Raw genomic sequence first — 17,226 nt, 5'->3', positions numbered from 1 at the left:
GTTCACCTTCCACCATCCTGGCAGTCACTTGCACATGTCTGGTCCAAACTATGTACTGTATCCCCAGATATTATTCCCTACCAGAAATCTATCTCATTAGAAAGAATCACCAGAAAGATCTGGACGAGATTAACTCGATATCAAGGGATTTGAAAACGAGTGAGAGGATCTTGAGATTGATCGGTTCGGTGATTGAGAGCAGGGAGCCTGGCAAGGACTGGTGTGATGGGAGTACTGAGTTTTGCGCAGGTGAGTTCGGAGTTTTGTGTACGGTGGAGCTGGGGAGACCAGCGAGGAGGGCATTGGAATAGTCAAGCCGGGAAGCCTTGGACGACTGGTGACAAGATGGTAGTTTTTTTGAGCTGAAATATTCTTTGTCTCTCGGACTCAAACGCTGCCACAGACTGGATGGCCTGTTTCCGCGCCATAACATTGTACGTAACATAGAAATTTGGCTTTCTGCAGAATCGAACCGGGGCCCGCTAGCTTGTGAGGCGAGCACGTTAGCCACACCGCTACAGGATTCCACGGCCCAACAGGTCCAAAGAGAAAAATCTCACGTTACCTTTGATAGAGGCAGAGGTCTGTAGCGGCTTGGGTTCGTGTTGGTGAATGGTTCTGATGATGTCCGGGTCGTTATTGAAGCGCTCACGGTCATTCTGCCAGAAGCTGGCTGGAGAGATGAGAAGGCAGCCATGTTCAGGAAGGAGATTCTGCAGCTTCTTTAACCCAGGGAGTAGATCGGTCACCTGGAGGCAAACATTTTCAAGGCTTTTGCTCCCAGCTCTGGTGGTGATGAGAGAACACAAGGTGTTGGCATTTTTCTAATAATCCTTGCATTTGATATAGCGCCTTTTCACATATTCCAGTCTCAAAGCGCCTCACAGAATATACTGTAAATTTTATGGCCAAAAAACAGCACCGATTGCGCACAGCAGTGCCCTACAACAGCTGTAATATATTTTAAGCAAACGCAAGGGAAATGCCAGGCGAGGACCACGGAAACGGAAGCCTACTGTCCAAGTGATGCCAGCCTTGCTTACCCATCTTGTAAGAGGTGGTTCCTGATTTCCTCCACCAGCTGAAAGGCCTTTGACAGCGGGGCACGGAAGGCATCCACAGCGATCAGGTTCTTGTTCCAGGGAGACACAATGGCTTTCACGAAGATCTGCTGGATGTACGCCACAGGAGGTCCCACGTACTAGGAAGATCAGAAACACGGTAAAGTGAGACTTACCTTCACAGAAACGTAGACCACTTAGACCATCGTGTGCAGTGCTACGAGCTTCCCTGCTGGAGGCGTCTACTATAATCTCATTCTGCTTCCTACATGAAAGGTGCTATGTAACTGCAAGTTGTTTATCAAACAGAAACAGTACCGCACAAGATTATTTGTGGGAAAGAACAGGGATCGGGATAAATATAGCTTTATGGAGGATCAAACAGGCTTGATAGTCTTCTTCCGTCCTGTAATTACCACGATTCAATAAGTGCGGGTTGTGGTAATTGAAGTCAAGACAGTCAAGCACTTTGATTACCCAACTGGCTCCAATCTCAATTCACTGCATAACCATTATAGATTGGGAAGAGAGGGAACAGAAGAGGAATGCTTTACAGAAATTTTTAAAGCTACAATATACACTACTCTCTGACGAGTCAATGGGAAAACCATTAGATGTGTGATCAGACTGGATGTGCATTCAGACTAGATGCCCATTTAAAAATAATAAACCTTACATGTGTTATAGCTCCTTATCACATCGTCGAGGCCTTGCAAAACGCTTCACAGAAAATACTCTGAAGAGAATTGACTGTGTACTTTGTGGGCGAAATGCGGCAACCAATTGCGCACAGCGGTGTCCCACAAACAGTTATGGATTGAGTGACCAAATTGTTATTATTTTATTTAAGGGATTATTACGACTAACAAACAGGTTCCTACTTACTGCTAGGTAAACAGGTGTGTGTGGAGTAAGAAAACTTGACTAAGGTCTCGCCCTGCACGGGAAGCGAACGCAGGTCCTCTCGCTTGTGAGACGAGCGCGCTGACCACTACCCTACAGGACTCCGCAGGTTTGCGAGAGATCAGAGTGCGAGATTTAGCAATTACCCAGTCGGGTCGATCACCCTGGTCGGCCTGTTTTGAGGTGGGGTGCAGTGGGGGCACGGAATAGTCCTTCACAGGTGTTGTATACTCCACAGGTCCCGTTCCAGGCAGCGGCAGCTTTAATAAGGGGTAGCTACAGTAAACCAAACCACAGTGAGTGCAAACTAATCACAAGTACAATCAACAACAAGAACACAACAAATTCCCTCTGACTCCCTCCCTCCCTCCCGCCCTCATTCATGGCATGTCTCAAACGTAGCTCTTTTGACAGCGCTGTTGATCATCTTTTCTCTCCACCCACCCCCCCCCCCACCTCTTGCTCCCACCCCAGATCGTGTCCCTATCATTATCGAGCGCTTTGGGGACACCCTCCTGGTATGAAAGTCAAACCGGGTAGGAATCAATGTAAATTGTATTTCTTTGATTCACTACAGCACAGGTTTGCAGTTTTGAAATACTGCAGTGTGGATCTCACTATAACAACAGCAACGCATTACATTTACACACGGTCTTTTACGTTGGGAGAACCTCCCAAGACGCTGGACAGTCACGGGTTTGCACCCGAGCTGGGGGGAGGGAGGGAGGGGGGGGTTGGGATCAGGAGGGATGGAGGGTAGGGTTAGGAGGATGTCCGAAGGCGAGGTCCTCTCACTAGTGAAGCGAGTGCTCTAACACCTCAGCTGCAGGACACCACGTAAGAACATGAAACAAACTTTTGACCCGGCAGACGGTAACTGTGGTAGTGGAAAGTGCGGTAGCAACCTTACTGTGATTGCGGCACTCCACAGTAAAATTTCTCTCAGCCAAATTGAGGTAATTTGACTAGAGCAGGTAACATTTCGGTGGATTTAATAGGAAATTCAATGGGACTTGAGCAGATAGAAACATAGGAGCAGAAGTAGACCAATCAGTTCCTCGAGCCCGTTTCGCTATTCTATAATACCCTGACCTAGCAAATATCTATCCACAATATCTATCACTTGATCGATTACACGATTTACACAGACCAGAGTTTTACTTGAAGAAATTTTTAAGAATGCGTTTCAAAGCCACAATGGAACATTTTGGATTTTTGGGGGATAAGTTAATGTTAGGGTTCGCACTCCAAGCAAGTAAGAATTAAACCCTCTGAATAAGGAAGTGTTTAATACCTGGTGTTTTACCATAATTTGTGCATATAGGATCTCCTTCCAATAAGCTGAAGTACATAACTCTCCAACTCACGGAACTCTGCTCCGAACAATCCACGTCTGGAGGAGTTGGAGAATTTTCTAACCATCACATTTTACAGTATAACTGACGGAAGCTGGAATATTACCTAAAACGTACATTCAAACTCAACACGCAATCTCAGCATCGCAGTAAATCACCTTTAAGATGAAAATGGAAAGTAATCAGAGAGGACAGCCGGTTTCAGGACATTTGGCAGGCGGAAGAGAAAAATCCATGCCAACAATTCTCCATCATTCTGTCACATTTTGCAAAGCTTTCTCAGGGCTAAAGCAGCAATGCACCAAATTCCACTCTGGCAGGAGTTGATACTTAAAGGGAAGTAGTCCTTACAATACAACTTTTGTCCGAAAAGCACCCAAGAATAGAGTATTAATGATACGGATTATTAATCCGGTTGTTGGCCGCAATCGCTCGTCAGGGGTAATAATCCCTCAAAAAATTGTGATAATGATTTGGTCCACGACTGTTTGTGGGACACTCTGTGTGCAATTGGCTGCCGCGTTTCACCCACAAAAGGCACAGTCACTGCACTTTACAATATATCCTGTAAAGCGCTTTGAGACTTCTCAAAGTCACGATGAGGCGCTATATCAAATGCAAGGATTATTATTATTGGGTCTTTTAATTAATAATTACATTGGGTCTTTTATGTTAAGTGTTCTAAATAACAACAACACATTACATTTATGCGGTGCCTTTCATGTCAGGAGGACGTTCCAAGGTACTGGACAGTCAGGGATTTGGACCCGAGCTGGGGAGTTGGGATCATGGGGAGTGGAGGGCAGGGAGGGTGGGGGAATAATAAAATAACAATAAAATAACCCTATTTTAGCCCTAAAAATGCCGAGTAAATCTTAGGAATGTTAACCTTAGGAAACGAGGGAGAAAAGAAGCTTTTACATTGCGGGTACTTTCCCATTCCGAGTCTAACCATTTAATCCGACGCCGAGAGGCCTTTTGTTTTCAATCCTCGTGTTTATTTTTGTGACATCTGAAAATCGTCAATCAGTCAGGTCACACGCACATTCCATCCAATTCCAATTATGCTCCGCGGAGTGAAATCTCACTCAGCACAACAACAAATGCCATTTACACAGCGAGCTTTCACGTCGGGAGGACGTCCCAAGGCGCTGGACAGTCAGGGATTTGGACCCGAGCCGGGGGTTGGGATCAGGGGGTGGAGGGCGGGGAGGGTTGGAGAAGGAGGGGCGACCGAAGGCGTGGTTGAAGAGGAAGGTCTTGAGATGTGCCTTGAAGGACGCAAGATGGGGGCAGAGAGACCTAAGGCCGGAGCCTGCTGAGCGGAGGGAGTCAAGTCCTCCCCCCCCACCCCACTGAAGCACACCCCCAGAACAGAACTGCAGTGGCAGCCAAGTCTATGAGCAATAGATTATTTGATATAGATATACGTTATCATGCCTCAAAGCTGTAACATGGACTGCAAAACTGTTAAGTGGAGTGACTGTGTATATTGTAGGTGATTCTGCCAGCCAATTTGCACACAGTAATATCATACAAGTAGCTATAAAATAATAATGATAGTAATAATCCTTGCATTTGATTTAATGCCTTATCACGTCGTTGAGTCATCTCAAAGCGCTTCACAGAGTATACGGTAAAGTGGAATGACTATTTTGTGGGCGAAACCTGTCAGCCAATTGCACACAGCAGTGTCCTACAAACAGTTGTGGATTGAGTGACCAAATTATTATGATGATTTATTTTATTGAAGGGATTATTTCTCCCGGAAAGCGATCCGACAATCGACGAACAACTGGGGTTCCAACTTACTACTAGGTAAACAGAGAGGCGGGTGGAATAAGGAAACTTGCCTAAGGTTTCGCCCCCTCCCCTACCGGGAATTGAACCCGGATCCTCTACTTTACAAGGCGAGTGCTCTAACTAATATGACTAATAGGACCGCAGGCGAGGAAACCAGCTTCTCATTTAAAACGGTCACAGATCTGACACGCTGATCTGATTTCTCTTACGAATGCTCAGAAAAAAATAGACCAACTTGTGCACCAACTATAATCTGTCCACTTGTAGGGCAATCATAAATATGCTCAAATATTCTCGTCACCAGTGGCCCTGGGGGAAATGCATCAGAGACGCACTCTTCAACATCAGACTACACTTGTGGTTGAGTTTCCATTAGCAAACAGGAGGGGAAGGCAGTGCAACTAGTTACGAAACCTCTTCATTTCTGTACAACACACAGAAGTCGCAATAGATTTGACAAGGGTGAACCGGAGAGACTGTTCGCTTTCCTGCAGATATAGATGTGCTTTTCCCCTCAATTTATGCTCTAGTCATATTATAAGCAGCAACATTATGGTTCTGTGTGTGTGTATGTGTGTGTGTGTGGGTGTGTGGGGGGCAGGAGGGATAGATGACAATCCAGAACAGGAAATGATAAAGGGATTCAGCAGCTACAGAGAGACTATTTCCTCTGGTGGGGAATCCAGAACAAGGGGCGTCATTTTAAGATTAGAGCCAGACCATTTAGGAGTGAAATCAGGGGCAGTTTTTCACCCAAAGGCCAGTGGAAATCTGGAACTCTCTCCCCCAAAAGCCTGTGGATGCTGGATCCATTCACATTGTCAAGACTGAGTTGGATAGTTGTTTGTTAGGTCGGGGGATCAAAGGATATGGGGCAAAGGCGGGTGAATGGAGTTGAGGTACAGATTAGCCGTGATCTTATAGAATGACGGAACAGGCTCGAGGGGCTCAATGGCCTCCTCCTGTTCCTACTTTACTCAGGAGTAGTTTACTGCACTGAACTATTATTAAGGAATAATAATCAACTCTTGTTACATTGTACAATCTACATTGCTGATAGGGTTACTGCACAATCAACTCTTGGCCCATACACTTACTGTCTAGACTCAACAGTAACTGTCTCTTTGGCTTCTTCAAGTTCTTCAAGGTGACTCAAGGACAGAAATGGGTTTTAAAACATACAAACACAGCTGTATTCAAAGAACTGAGAATGCTTATGGGTGACCTGAAGAAGGTCTTCAATATTATGAAGGGATGTAAGCGGATAAACAGTAACATTGTACTTCCTTCCACTGGTTAGAGTCCTGCAGCTTAGTGATTAGAGCACTCACCAAGAGTAAGCAAACTTGGCTTACGGTTTAACCCTACCCAGTAATCGAACCCAGGTCCTCTTGCTTGCAAGGTACGGCGGCGGGGGGGGTGGGGGGGGGGAAGAGGGGGGATAAAAACGCTGGACAAATCTTATGTTTGAGTAGCACTGAGTCACGTGAACCATTCACACAAAAGTAGTCTTGTTTTTGCAAACTAACACATGGCCACATAATCGGTTCCTGCACGGGAACTGCAGAAAGACAAAGAGGTTATATATTAAAATGCTCAACTAATCACACGTACCCTTTATAAAACAACAACAACAAGATTACATTTGTATGGCGCCTTTCACGTCGGGAGAACGTCCCAAGGCGCTGGATGTACCAAGACAGTAACACAAGAGGACATAGGTTTGCAATTGTAAAGGACCATTTCAGGACAGAAAAATACTGTCCTCACTGCACTGAATTCACATTCAGCACAACTTGCTCATTGCCCAAAGTGGTCTTTCTTATAGAGGAGCCTGAACAGCTCATGTCAGAGGCTTGTTCAACCTACAGGGTCAACACCCACACACACAAAAATTATTGTGGAGTCCTGTAGCGTAGTTAGTCAATTGGTGGATCGCTTTCAAGGGATGACAATCCCTCAAACAAAATTGGTCACTCAATCCACGACTGTTTGTGGGACACTGCTGTGCGCAATTGACTGCCTCGTTTCACCTACAAAATACACAGGCAATACACTTTACAACATATTTTGTGAAGCGCTTTAAAACGTCTCAATTACTTGATAAGGCACTGTATCAAATGCGAGGATTATTATTATTATTTCCACTGGTTGACGAGTTAGAAACTGAACTGGAAAAAATGTATGGAAATTACCACAAAAGGCCAAAGGGAGGCTAGGAGGNTTTTTTTATATATAAAAGCACACAGAGTGGATTGTTAGGATGTGGAATTCCCTACCAAGAACTGCGGTTAAGGCACAATTAGCTTTTCAAAATGAATTAGATAAATATTTTAGAATGCATAGTTATATTTATATGGCACCTTTCATGATGGAGGGATGTCCCAAAGCACTGATAAGCACTTAACTGGCTGGGAACCGAGCTTGGGGTGGGGAAGGGAAGGATAATAATAATCCTTGCATTTGATATAGCACCTTATCACGTCTTCGAGATATCTCAAAGCGATATACTGTAAAGTGAAATGACTGTATATTTTGTGGACGAAACGCAACAGCCAATTGCGCACAGCAGTGTCCCACAAACAGTCATGGATTGATGGAACTAATTTATTATTATTAGTTTTTTTAAGGCATTATTACCCCCGGAAAAGTGATCTGCCAATCAGCTAAAATTTATTAAGGATTATTGTTAGTATTATAAGGCGCTAAAAAAAAGCAAGTTGTTCCTTTGCTTTCTAGTTTGCCACTTACCAGCATGCCAAGATGCAGATGGCAGTAAAGAGGATGATGGGGATGGGGTAGGTTGCACACAGTAGCCCATGGTTATAGAAGGCTTGGGATGTCTTTTCACGTAGCCTTTCAGTAACGGTCATCGTCCTGTCCTGTCACATGGCGACCAATACACAATCAGGTCCGGGCACGGTGGGCACCAGGGTGGTCTTGGCAACATCAATAGGATCTGTAACAATCAGGATTACAGCGGAGTCATGTAGTGTGATGATAATAATAATCCTTGCATTTGATATAGTGCTTTTCACGTCTTCTCAACATCTCAAAGCGCTTCACAGAATAGACTGTAAATTGAATTGACCGTATATTTGTGGGCGGATGTAGTGGTTAGAGTGCTCACCTCGCAAGTGAAAGGACCTGGGTTCGACTCCCAGCCGGGCAGGGCGAAACCTTATTTCACACCCCTCTGTTTACCTAGCAGGAAGTAGCAACTCTGCTGTTAGTCGATTGGCAGATCATTTTCTGCCACTTTTGAGGGCCATAATCCGTCAAAAAAATTTGGTCACTCAATCCACGACTGTTTGTGGGACACTGCTGTGTGCAATTGGCTGCCACCTTTCACCCACAAAATACAGTAACTATACTTTACAACATATTCTGCGATGGGCTTTGAGACCTCTCCACGACGTGATAAGGCGCTATATAAATTCCAAAGCTTATTATAATATGCTCCACGATGCTATCCAGGGTGGAGGGTGCTCTATAAATTTAAGTTGTTGTTGAGTCATCATAAAAAACTTGCATTTATCCAGCATCATTTTCGTAAAATAAAACATCTCCAAGCACTTTACAACTAAAACAATAATAATAGCATTTGTTACAGAGCTTCTCATGTCGGGAAGACGCCTCGGAGCATTTCATAAGATTTATAGTAAGCTGTTGCACTGACTGGGTATATTGTCAGCGAAACGACTAGAAATCAAGTGAATTTTGCGCAGGCAAACGGAGCACTCAATCCGCACAAGCAGTGAACAGCCGGTTCTTTGAATTATTGGGAATAAATTTGGATGAGGAAGTAAATGTAGAACAGGAAAATGCACTGCCTGAAAGATGTGATAGTAGCTTTCAAAAGGAAATTGGACAGAGACTTAAAAAGGAAAAAATGTGCAGGGCTATGGGGTAAGAGCGGGGGAGCGGGACTAGTCGGTAGCTCTTTCAAAGAACCGGCACAGGAATGAAGGGCCGAATGTGCTGCATAGATTCTATGAAAATAGAAGAAAAACACTTCACATTTCTTCACAGTAGCAGCGCGGTGCGGGTTTGGGGGGGTTGGAGAGAGAGAGAGAGAGAGAGCGCGTGAATGAGAGAATAGTGATAAATCGATTTACAAGAGGGTTGTCCAGTCCACGTTAGCCATTACTTACAGGCGAATTTACATTGTTGATAGCAAATATAAAATGAGCAATAGACACCGCCGCTGGGTGTGTGATCTCAATACATTTGCACAGCGTACACGTGTGCACTTTAACCTGGTGGTGTGTTTGTTGGTAACATGGTAAGAGAACATGTGCGAGTGCGTGTTTTTTGTTCGTTGTATGGGCCTTACTTCCTTGGTTACTGATTATTGGATATCTGCTATCTGGTGCGTAACATAATAATCCTTGCATCTGATATGGCGCCTTATCGAGTCTTCTCGACGTCTCAAAGCGCTTCACAGAATATACTGTAAAGTGAATTAACTGTATATTTTGTGGGCGAAATGCAGCAGCCAATTGGGCACAGCAGCGTCCCACAAAGTCGTGGATTGAACTACCAAATTATCAGTAATTATTTGTATTTTGAAGGGATTATTACCCTCTGGAAAGCGCTCTGCCAATTGACTAACAACCAGTTTTCTACTCACTGCTAGGCAAATAGAGGAGCGTGGAGTAAAGCGGATTGATTGACTGTGTATTTTGTGGGCCAGTGTGCCATAGTGCCACGGGATCTCATTTGTTCATGTCTCGCCTGAAGTCCCATATCATAGTGGTTAGAGCGCTCGTCTCGCAAGCGAGAGGACCCGGGTTTGAATCCCGGGCAGGGCAAAATCTTAGGCAAGTTTCCTTACTCCACACCCCTATGTTTACCTAGCAGTGAATATTAAGGGACACAGGGCAATTGGACTTGAAATACAGATCAGCCATGATCTTATAGAATGGCGGAACAGGCTCAAAGGGTTAAATGGCCTACTCCTGTTTCTATGTACGTAGGAACCCGGTTGCTATTCGATTGGCGGATCGCTTTCTAGGGTAATAATCCCTCAAAAAAAATTGCTCACTCAATCCACGACTGTTTGTGGGACACTGCTGTGTGCAACTGGCTGCCGGGTTTCATCAACACAATACATTCTGTGAAGCACTTTGAGACGTTTCGACGATGCGAAAGGTGCGATACGAATGTAAGTTTACATTGTATAACGGAATCTTCTCAATATCTTTTTTTAAGTCCCTTTTTACTTGCATCAACAATAGCAGCAACATACAGAGGATATTAAGGACTGCTCACTTGCGCATAGGAAGAACTGCAAATGAGCAGAGGAAGGCTGCCAAGTATCAGGCGAATTTCCAACAATCCTCCGGATAAATCGCTCATTCACTTCATGGGTAACGAGAAAGCTTGCCAGACAACGATAACAATGGCAAATTATGCAGTTTTTAGCTGGTTAGACGCCAGCAGTTACCCCAACGCACACTCTGGGTCCCCCAAGCCTTTGCTCATACCAACCTGCGCCTAATACTGTCCGGAATTGGGTAAGCAGAATGCGTCCCTCCAGGGAGAGAGAAAGAAGCGCATTCCATTCCAACAACCTGTCCCTGGGATTTCCTCGTGTGGGTGGGAAGTAGGAAATCCTCAGTTTGGTTTGGATACTCTGAAGCACGGTGATGGGTTTCTGCGTGTGTCAGACACCCGGCTGAGCAAAAAAAAAACACTTCAGGGGTATTTACAGCAACTTGCACTATGCAAAATGGTGGTGGCATTTATTTACAAATACACAGCCGCGACGTGCTACATAAATTCCCTGGAAAGCGCCTTGAAAAGAGGAAAGGTTAGTCGCTGTCTCAAACACAAGCACGCGCCGCAACAACTCTTATCATCTGCTCTTACAAAAATCCATTGCCCCAAGTTGGCTGAAAAAGTCTGGAATAATGTTCGCCAATTCATTCTAAGAGCCAGTTTTATATGTAAAAAAGTGTGAGAGAAGGAGAGAAAGAGAGCTAAACACACACACACACACACAGAAATATGTACGAGAAAAATATATTTGCTTTCTGAAAGAAAACAGGGCAGTTCCTTTCTAGCTTTGCAAAGCACGCCAGTAACTTCAGCCAATCAATGTCAATATTTTGGCGATCCTTTTTAGTCTTCCTTGCTGTGACCCTTCCACATTCGCCTATAAAATACAGTCACTACATTTTGCGGTATAACCTGCGAAGTGCTTTGAAACATGCTCCTGATGTGAAAGTCGCTACATCAAATGCAAGGATTATTAGTTGCGGTTACAGCCCAGTGTTTTAGTAATAATAATAATAATCCTTCCATTTGATGCAGCGCCTTATCACGTCATTGAGACGTCTCAAAGGGATTCTCAGAGTATACTGTAAAGGGGAGTGACTGTTTATTTTTACGCAGTTTTTAAAAGGAGACCGGTAGACAAATTTAAGTGAACTGAATTTGGATTTAAGTATTTCCGCAATTCGAACAACAATTTTAAAGAGAAAGTGGTCTTATTACAGGCAAAGGAGACGGGGAGGATTTTCAGCCCTCTGAACTGCACTTGCCTTTTCAGAAACTACTCTGCGTCACGTTATTAAGCAGGAGGGCTTTCCTCTGAAGGGACGATGGGAGCCAAGATCAACATTTTTTCAAAAAAAACGAGCAAGAAAATGTGAAGAACAAAAATCAGAGAGTCTGAGGTTGGGCTTGAGGTCGCAGTAAATCTAAGCGGGTCTGTGTCTCCGCAACCCAGCTGTTACTGCCTCTGGGTGGGGTTCGCACCACTCCGCTTGTACACACTGTGCCTTTCCAGTTGATTCAGACATGGGGCCCAGGTGCTTCCTCCCTTCACAAGGAGAAAGCAGATAAATAAGAGGAAAGGTCACGTCAAGCTTCTCGTGTGTAAAAAGCCCGGCGATGCCTGCCCTAAAGGGCTCTATTGGCAGAGATGTGGGAGGAAACCAGAAGTCTCCCTGGACAATGCACCATTTGCCGGTTGGTGAAAGTCAAACATTTCGCAAACGCCGGGCGGGGGAAAAAAATCCATTTCAAATACCACTACATATTTTAACCTGGGAATCGGAAGGCCGGAGCACAGAACGAGGCCGTCCAGCCCATCGCAACGCCTTGGGATAGCCTTGCAACGTGAAAGCCACTAAATAGGGTCAATGTAGATTTGTATTGTATCAAGCCCGCGAGGGTATTTTTCTCCAATTTACCACTTAGTTCAACCCCACTCTCCCGCTTTCTGAAACGGCTGCAAGTTGACGTGTTCAGCAACAGAACACAGCGACACTGTAGGAATTGAGCCAACCTTCTGTGCCAATCTTTACTCCAGTTCCTGAGCGAGGCAGCGGAAAAGCCTGCCAAATAAAAATATACTTCTGATACCTGCGTAAAGACATTTTTCCCAGTATCTCTTTGGATTCTTTGTGAGTGTATTGTAACGGTCTGCCCTCTTCTCACTGACTTGCCGACCGGTGGAAAAAAAAAATCTGTTCAAAATGTAAGCGCTCTGGGACGCAAACCTGGGGGGACGGGAGCTATTATAAACGTTAAGTTGTTGTAGTTGTGTGTTCACCCCCACCATAACCTTACATAATTGTGAAGGCCTCACTCAGGTCACCTCTGAACTTTCCTCAAAAGACCATCTTGCGACAGCAAGTGGCTGCCGTGTTTCGCCCACAAAATATACAGTCAATTCACTTTACAGTATATTCTGTGAAGCGCCTTGAGACGCCTCGAAGACGTCAATTGCGCACAGCAGTGTCCCACAAACAGCCGTGGACTGAGTGACCAAATTACTGAGCGACCAAATTACGAGTCCAGCGCCTTGGGCAGTCCTCCCGACGTGGAAAGCCGCTTTACCAATGTAATTTTCTTGTTGCCGTTATTATTATTTTTTTAAAAGAGGTTATTAACCACGGAAAACAATCCGCCAAATGACTAACAGCAATAGGAACAGTAAGTTTTCCTACTTACTCCTAGGTAAACAGAGGTGTGTGTGTGTGTGTGTGCGGAGTAAGGAAACTCGCCTAAGGTTTCGCCCTATCCGGGAATCGAACCCAGACCCCCAGCTTGCTGGGCGAGCGCGCTAACCACTACACGACGCCACGATATTATCAGCGTTTTCAACCAACCGCTTCTTACCTTCCCATTTTGACCTCTCTGCTGAAAACGACACACAATTGTCCTCAAGGACAATTCCATCCGTGGCTCCCGCTTCACTTTCCTATGGTTCGTCACACCGCCAACTCAGTTAATCGCGGTACAGTACTGTGTATGTTTTGTTGCAAATCCCTCTCGCTTCAGCAAGTTAGATGATGGTTCACACGGCCCCTTTGGCAACATAGTTAGTTTCAGTAAAGAGTAAGAATTAACTTGCATTTTTAATCGTGCCTTGTCACACGGAGTGTCTGGAAGCGCTCCGTGTTAATTAGCGCACTGTCGACCGAGCTTTCAACCGTGCACCTCCCTCCCTCGGCCTCGTGCTCCGTCACTGTCCAGCGCTCTGAAACCCTGCCCCGCGTGAAGGGCGCTAAGGATTATTATTATTATTATTATTATATAAATGCAAGTTGTTAAACGGAACCACTTTGTAGGGAAACGTGGAACCATTCTGCGGTCAGTCAGGTCTCTCAGTAGCCAATTGGCCCGAGCATTGCCGGCCAGGACCACGGTGAGAATCATATTATGGGATTCTTAACCCCCCCTTGAAGGGCAGGAATTTGGTTTAAGTTCCCATTTCAAATGTGGAGTCCTACAGCTTAGTGGGTTGGAGCAACTTGCCTCGCAAGCAAGCGAGGACCCGGGTTCGATTCCCGGGCAGGGCGAAATCTTAGGCAACTTCCCTTACTCCACACACCTCTGTTTAACTCGCAGCAAGTAGGAACCCGGTTGTTAGTTGTGCAACCCTTTGAGCTGTTCATCCCAAGTCAAAGGCAAAGGAACCAGATAAGTGCTAATGCCCGGACCAGGCTCTATGACACCATCACCCCGACCCTCACCCGACTCCAATGACTCCCTATCGCCCAGAGGAGAGTACAAAATCCTCATCCTCACCTTCAAAGCCCTCCACGGCCTTGCTCCTCCGTACTTCTCCCATACCAACTTGTCCTCTCCCTCCGTTCAGTGGTCACTGGCCCGCTCGGCCCACCCCACCACCAGCGATCGGCCTTCGCCCTCTCTGGTCCCACCCTTTGGAATTCCATCCCCCGTCCTTTCAACTCACGTCCTCCGTTGCCTCCTTCAAGGCCCGGCTCAAGACCCTTTTCTTCGACAGCACCTTTGGTCACCCTCCTACCTCTACCCACCCTGCCCTCCACCCCTCCTGATCCCAAGCCCCAGCTCGGGTCAAATCCCTGATTATGCAGCGCCCCAACGTGAAAGGCCCTATTCAAATGTTATTTGTTGTTGTTGTTGTTGTTGTTGCTGCACTCCTTCCAATTGGCTCACTCCGTTTGCTCTGCAAACTCAGATCCACTGCATCTCCCTCACCCCTCCATTGGAGGCCTGGCTCTGAGCCCACTCTCTGGCACCCCCTCCCCAAATCTCCCGCTTGCCCTCTCCCTCCTCATTTTCAAAACCCCTTCACCCTTCCCTTCCCCCTGCTTTGTGTTGCATTCCACCCCGATAAAACATTTCAAGGTCCTATGTGAAAGGCACATTGTTGTAGCTGAGTACTTTCTGCAACAGTGAGACCAAATTTCCAAGTTCCAAAACGTGGTCCCAGCGACTTGTAACAACCAGAATCGTTCTCTCTTTATTCCTTAACCTCTCTTTTGGCCTTAAACCAGCTCACTCTCACTCCCTTGATTTGACCTGTTCCTTCCTCTTCCTTTCCCCCCTCCGCACTAAACTCCAAATCGCTTTCATTCGCTCGTGGAGTCCTGTAGAGTATTGGTTAGAGCACTCACTCACACGCAAGAAGACCCGGGTTTGATTGCCAGGCTGGGCGAAACCTTAGGCAAGTTTCCTTACTCCACACGAGTGAGTAGGAACCCGGTTGTTAGTCAATTGGCGGATCGTTTTTTCCGCGGGTAATAATCCCTTTTTAAAAAAAAAGTCATGATTTGGTCACTCAAACAAGTTTTTTGTGGGACACTGCTGTGCGCAATTCGCTGCCGCGTTTTGCCCACAAAATACACAACAGCAAAATTACATTTGTATAGCGCCTTTCACATTGGGAGGACGCCCCAAAGGGCTGGACAGTCAGTGACCCGAGCTGGGGGTCCGGATCCGGGAGGGTGGAGGCCAAGGGGGTAAGGAAGCTGTCCGAAGGCATGGTCAAAGAGGAGATTCTTGAGACAGGTCTTACAGTATATTCTGTGAATCGCTTTGAGACATCTAGAAGATGTGATAAGGTTCTGTATCAAATGCAAGGATTATTATTATTATTTTTAAAGCAGTTCATGTGGAGAATTTTACACCCGTCATTGAGGTCTTTCAAAGCGCTTCATAGAATATATTGTAATCTGACAATATTGGCTGCGTATCTAGTGGGCGAAATCACTTTCATTTTATGGCGCTAGCCGACAGTTAAAAGATTTTTTTTCCCACCTACAAAACGTGTCGACGTTAAAAATCGAAAATCAAGTATTACTCAAAGCAAGCTTGCCCTGAAAATAAGTCACCAGAACTGCCATAGTTACTGAAATATATTAATAATAATCCTTGTATTTGATACAGCGCCTTATCACCTCGTTGAGACGTCTCAATCAAAGTGCTTCACAGGATAAAATGTAAAGTGGATTGATTTAAGTGTTTTGTGGGCAAAACTGCTCCATGTGTCGAGAACATTTTGTGAAGCCTGACTCCGTTACTTATAGCCTCCTATTTGGAAGGCTGTGCCTGTAATATTTTCTCTCTGTGCACGTCTCAGTGTGTCTATGTGTCTCTGAGTGTGTGTGTGTGAGCGTGTGTGGCTCTGTGTGTGTGTGTGTGTCTGTTCCTATGTTATTTTTTACATCATCTCTCCTTGGACCAGACAGAAAACAACAATTGCAAACAAAAAAAAAGACTAAGAAAAAATACAACTTTCAAAACTACTGTAGAACAAACTTAGGCAAATAAGCTTCAACTTACTTTCACCGTGAGAGACCGTATTAATCAGTCGGGCTTTGAATCCCTAGGATTTCCCTGGAATGTAACATCCCTCGTTCTCGTCAATTGCACGATTCCCAGTCCTTTCCAAGTGTTGAAAGAAGTTTTAACCCTGCTCGCAGTAGCAGCTCCACATGCGGCTGCTATAAATACTTAGTCCTGGTGTAACAGCACGTACTATATCTCTGTGTGGATACCAGTAAGAGGAGAACCAGCAAGGGAGAAGAGTTAAAAGCAAAAGCAAATAGAACCAGTTCATCGTCAGTATACCAGCACGTGGTCGGAATTATTAACCTCCACATTGCTGAATCCCTGCACACTTAATCCAGTGAACCAACCGGGCAGTTTCTTGGGAGTCCTGCAGTGTGTCGGTTAGAGAGGACCTGGGTTCGATTCCCAGGTGGGGTAAAACTTTATGCAAATTTCCTTACTCCACGTGCCTGTTTACCCAGTAGTGAATAGGAACCCGGTTAAATCAATTGACGGATCGCTTTCTTTCTGGGGGTAATAATCCCCTAAAATAAATGTGTGGTCAATCCACGACTATTTGTGGGACACTGCTGTTCGCAATTGGCTGCCGTGTTTCACCCATAAAATATACAGTCAATTCACTTTACAGTATGTTCTGTGAAGCGCTTTGAAACGTCTCAACGACGTGATAAGGCGCCATATCTAATGCAAGGATTATCATATTATTATAAATGCTGTCACAGCTTCACCAACTAGAAGCGGCGAACGCATGGTTAACTATTTCCCTTTCTAGCCAGGAACAAGGCCGTTCCTATTTAAACAAAAAAAACCGTAAATGTTAATCCAGGGTTACAGTATTGATTCACAGTGTTGTCAAAACACTACTCCAATGTTTCTAGTAACAAGAAAAATCATTGAACATCCTTATAATAATAATCCTTGCATTTGATGGACGCCTTATCACATCTTTGAGACATTTCAAAGCGCTTCACAGAATATACTATAAAGTAAATTGACTGTACTTTGTGGGCAAAACGCGGCAGCCAATT

At 45.2% G+C, this 17,226-nt stretch overlaps 1 protein-coding gene across 1 annotated transcript in view; it reads right to left on the bottom strand.

The window, feature by feature from the left end:
• LOC103189854 (SREBF chaperone) overlaps positions 1–17,226 on the bottom strand; it is a 50,197-nt gene that overhangs the window by 17,744 nt on the left and 15,227 nt on the right. Inside the window, exons 2-7 of the mRNA XM_042331971.1 lie at positions 16,190–16,392; positions 13,256–13,444; positions 7,874–8,081; positions 2,111–2,240; positions 1,044–1,201; positions 566–786 (exon numbers count right to left, since the gene is read on the bottom strand). Coding sequence (XP_042187905.1) covers positions 566–786; positions 1,044–1,201; positions 2,111–2,240; positions 7,874–7,995 — 631 coding nt within the window. The 5' untranslated portion in view covers positions 7,996–8,081; positions 13,256–13,444; positions 16,190–16,392. The remainder of the gene's footprint in view (positions 1–565; positions 787–1,043; positions 1,202–2,110; positions 2,241–7,873; positions 8,082–13,255; positions 13,445–16,189; positions 16,393–17,226) is intronic.

This window comes from Callorhinchus milii, unplaced genomic scaffold (assembly GCF_018977255.1).
Source record: "Callorhinchus milii isolate IMCB2004 unplaced genomic scaffold, IMCB_Cmil_1.0 Scaffold2, whole genome shotgun sequence".
In the NCBI taxonomy this organism is placed as follows: Eukaryota; Metazoa; Chordata; class Chondrichthyes; order Chimaeriformes; family Callorhinchidae; genus Callorhinchus; species Callorhinchus milii.
This window is presented reverse-complemented; position numbering and strand designations above follow the sequence as displayed.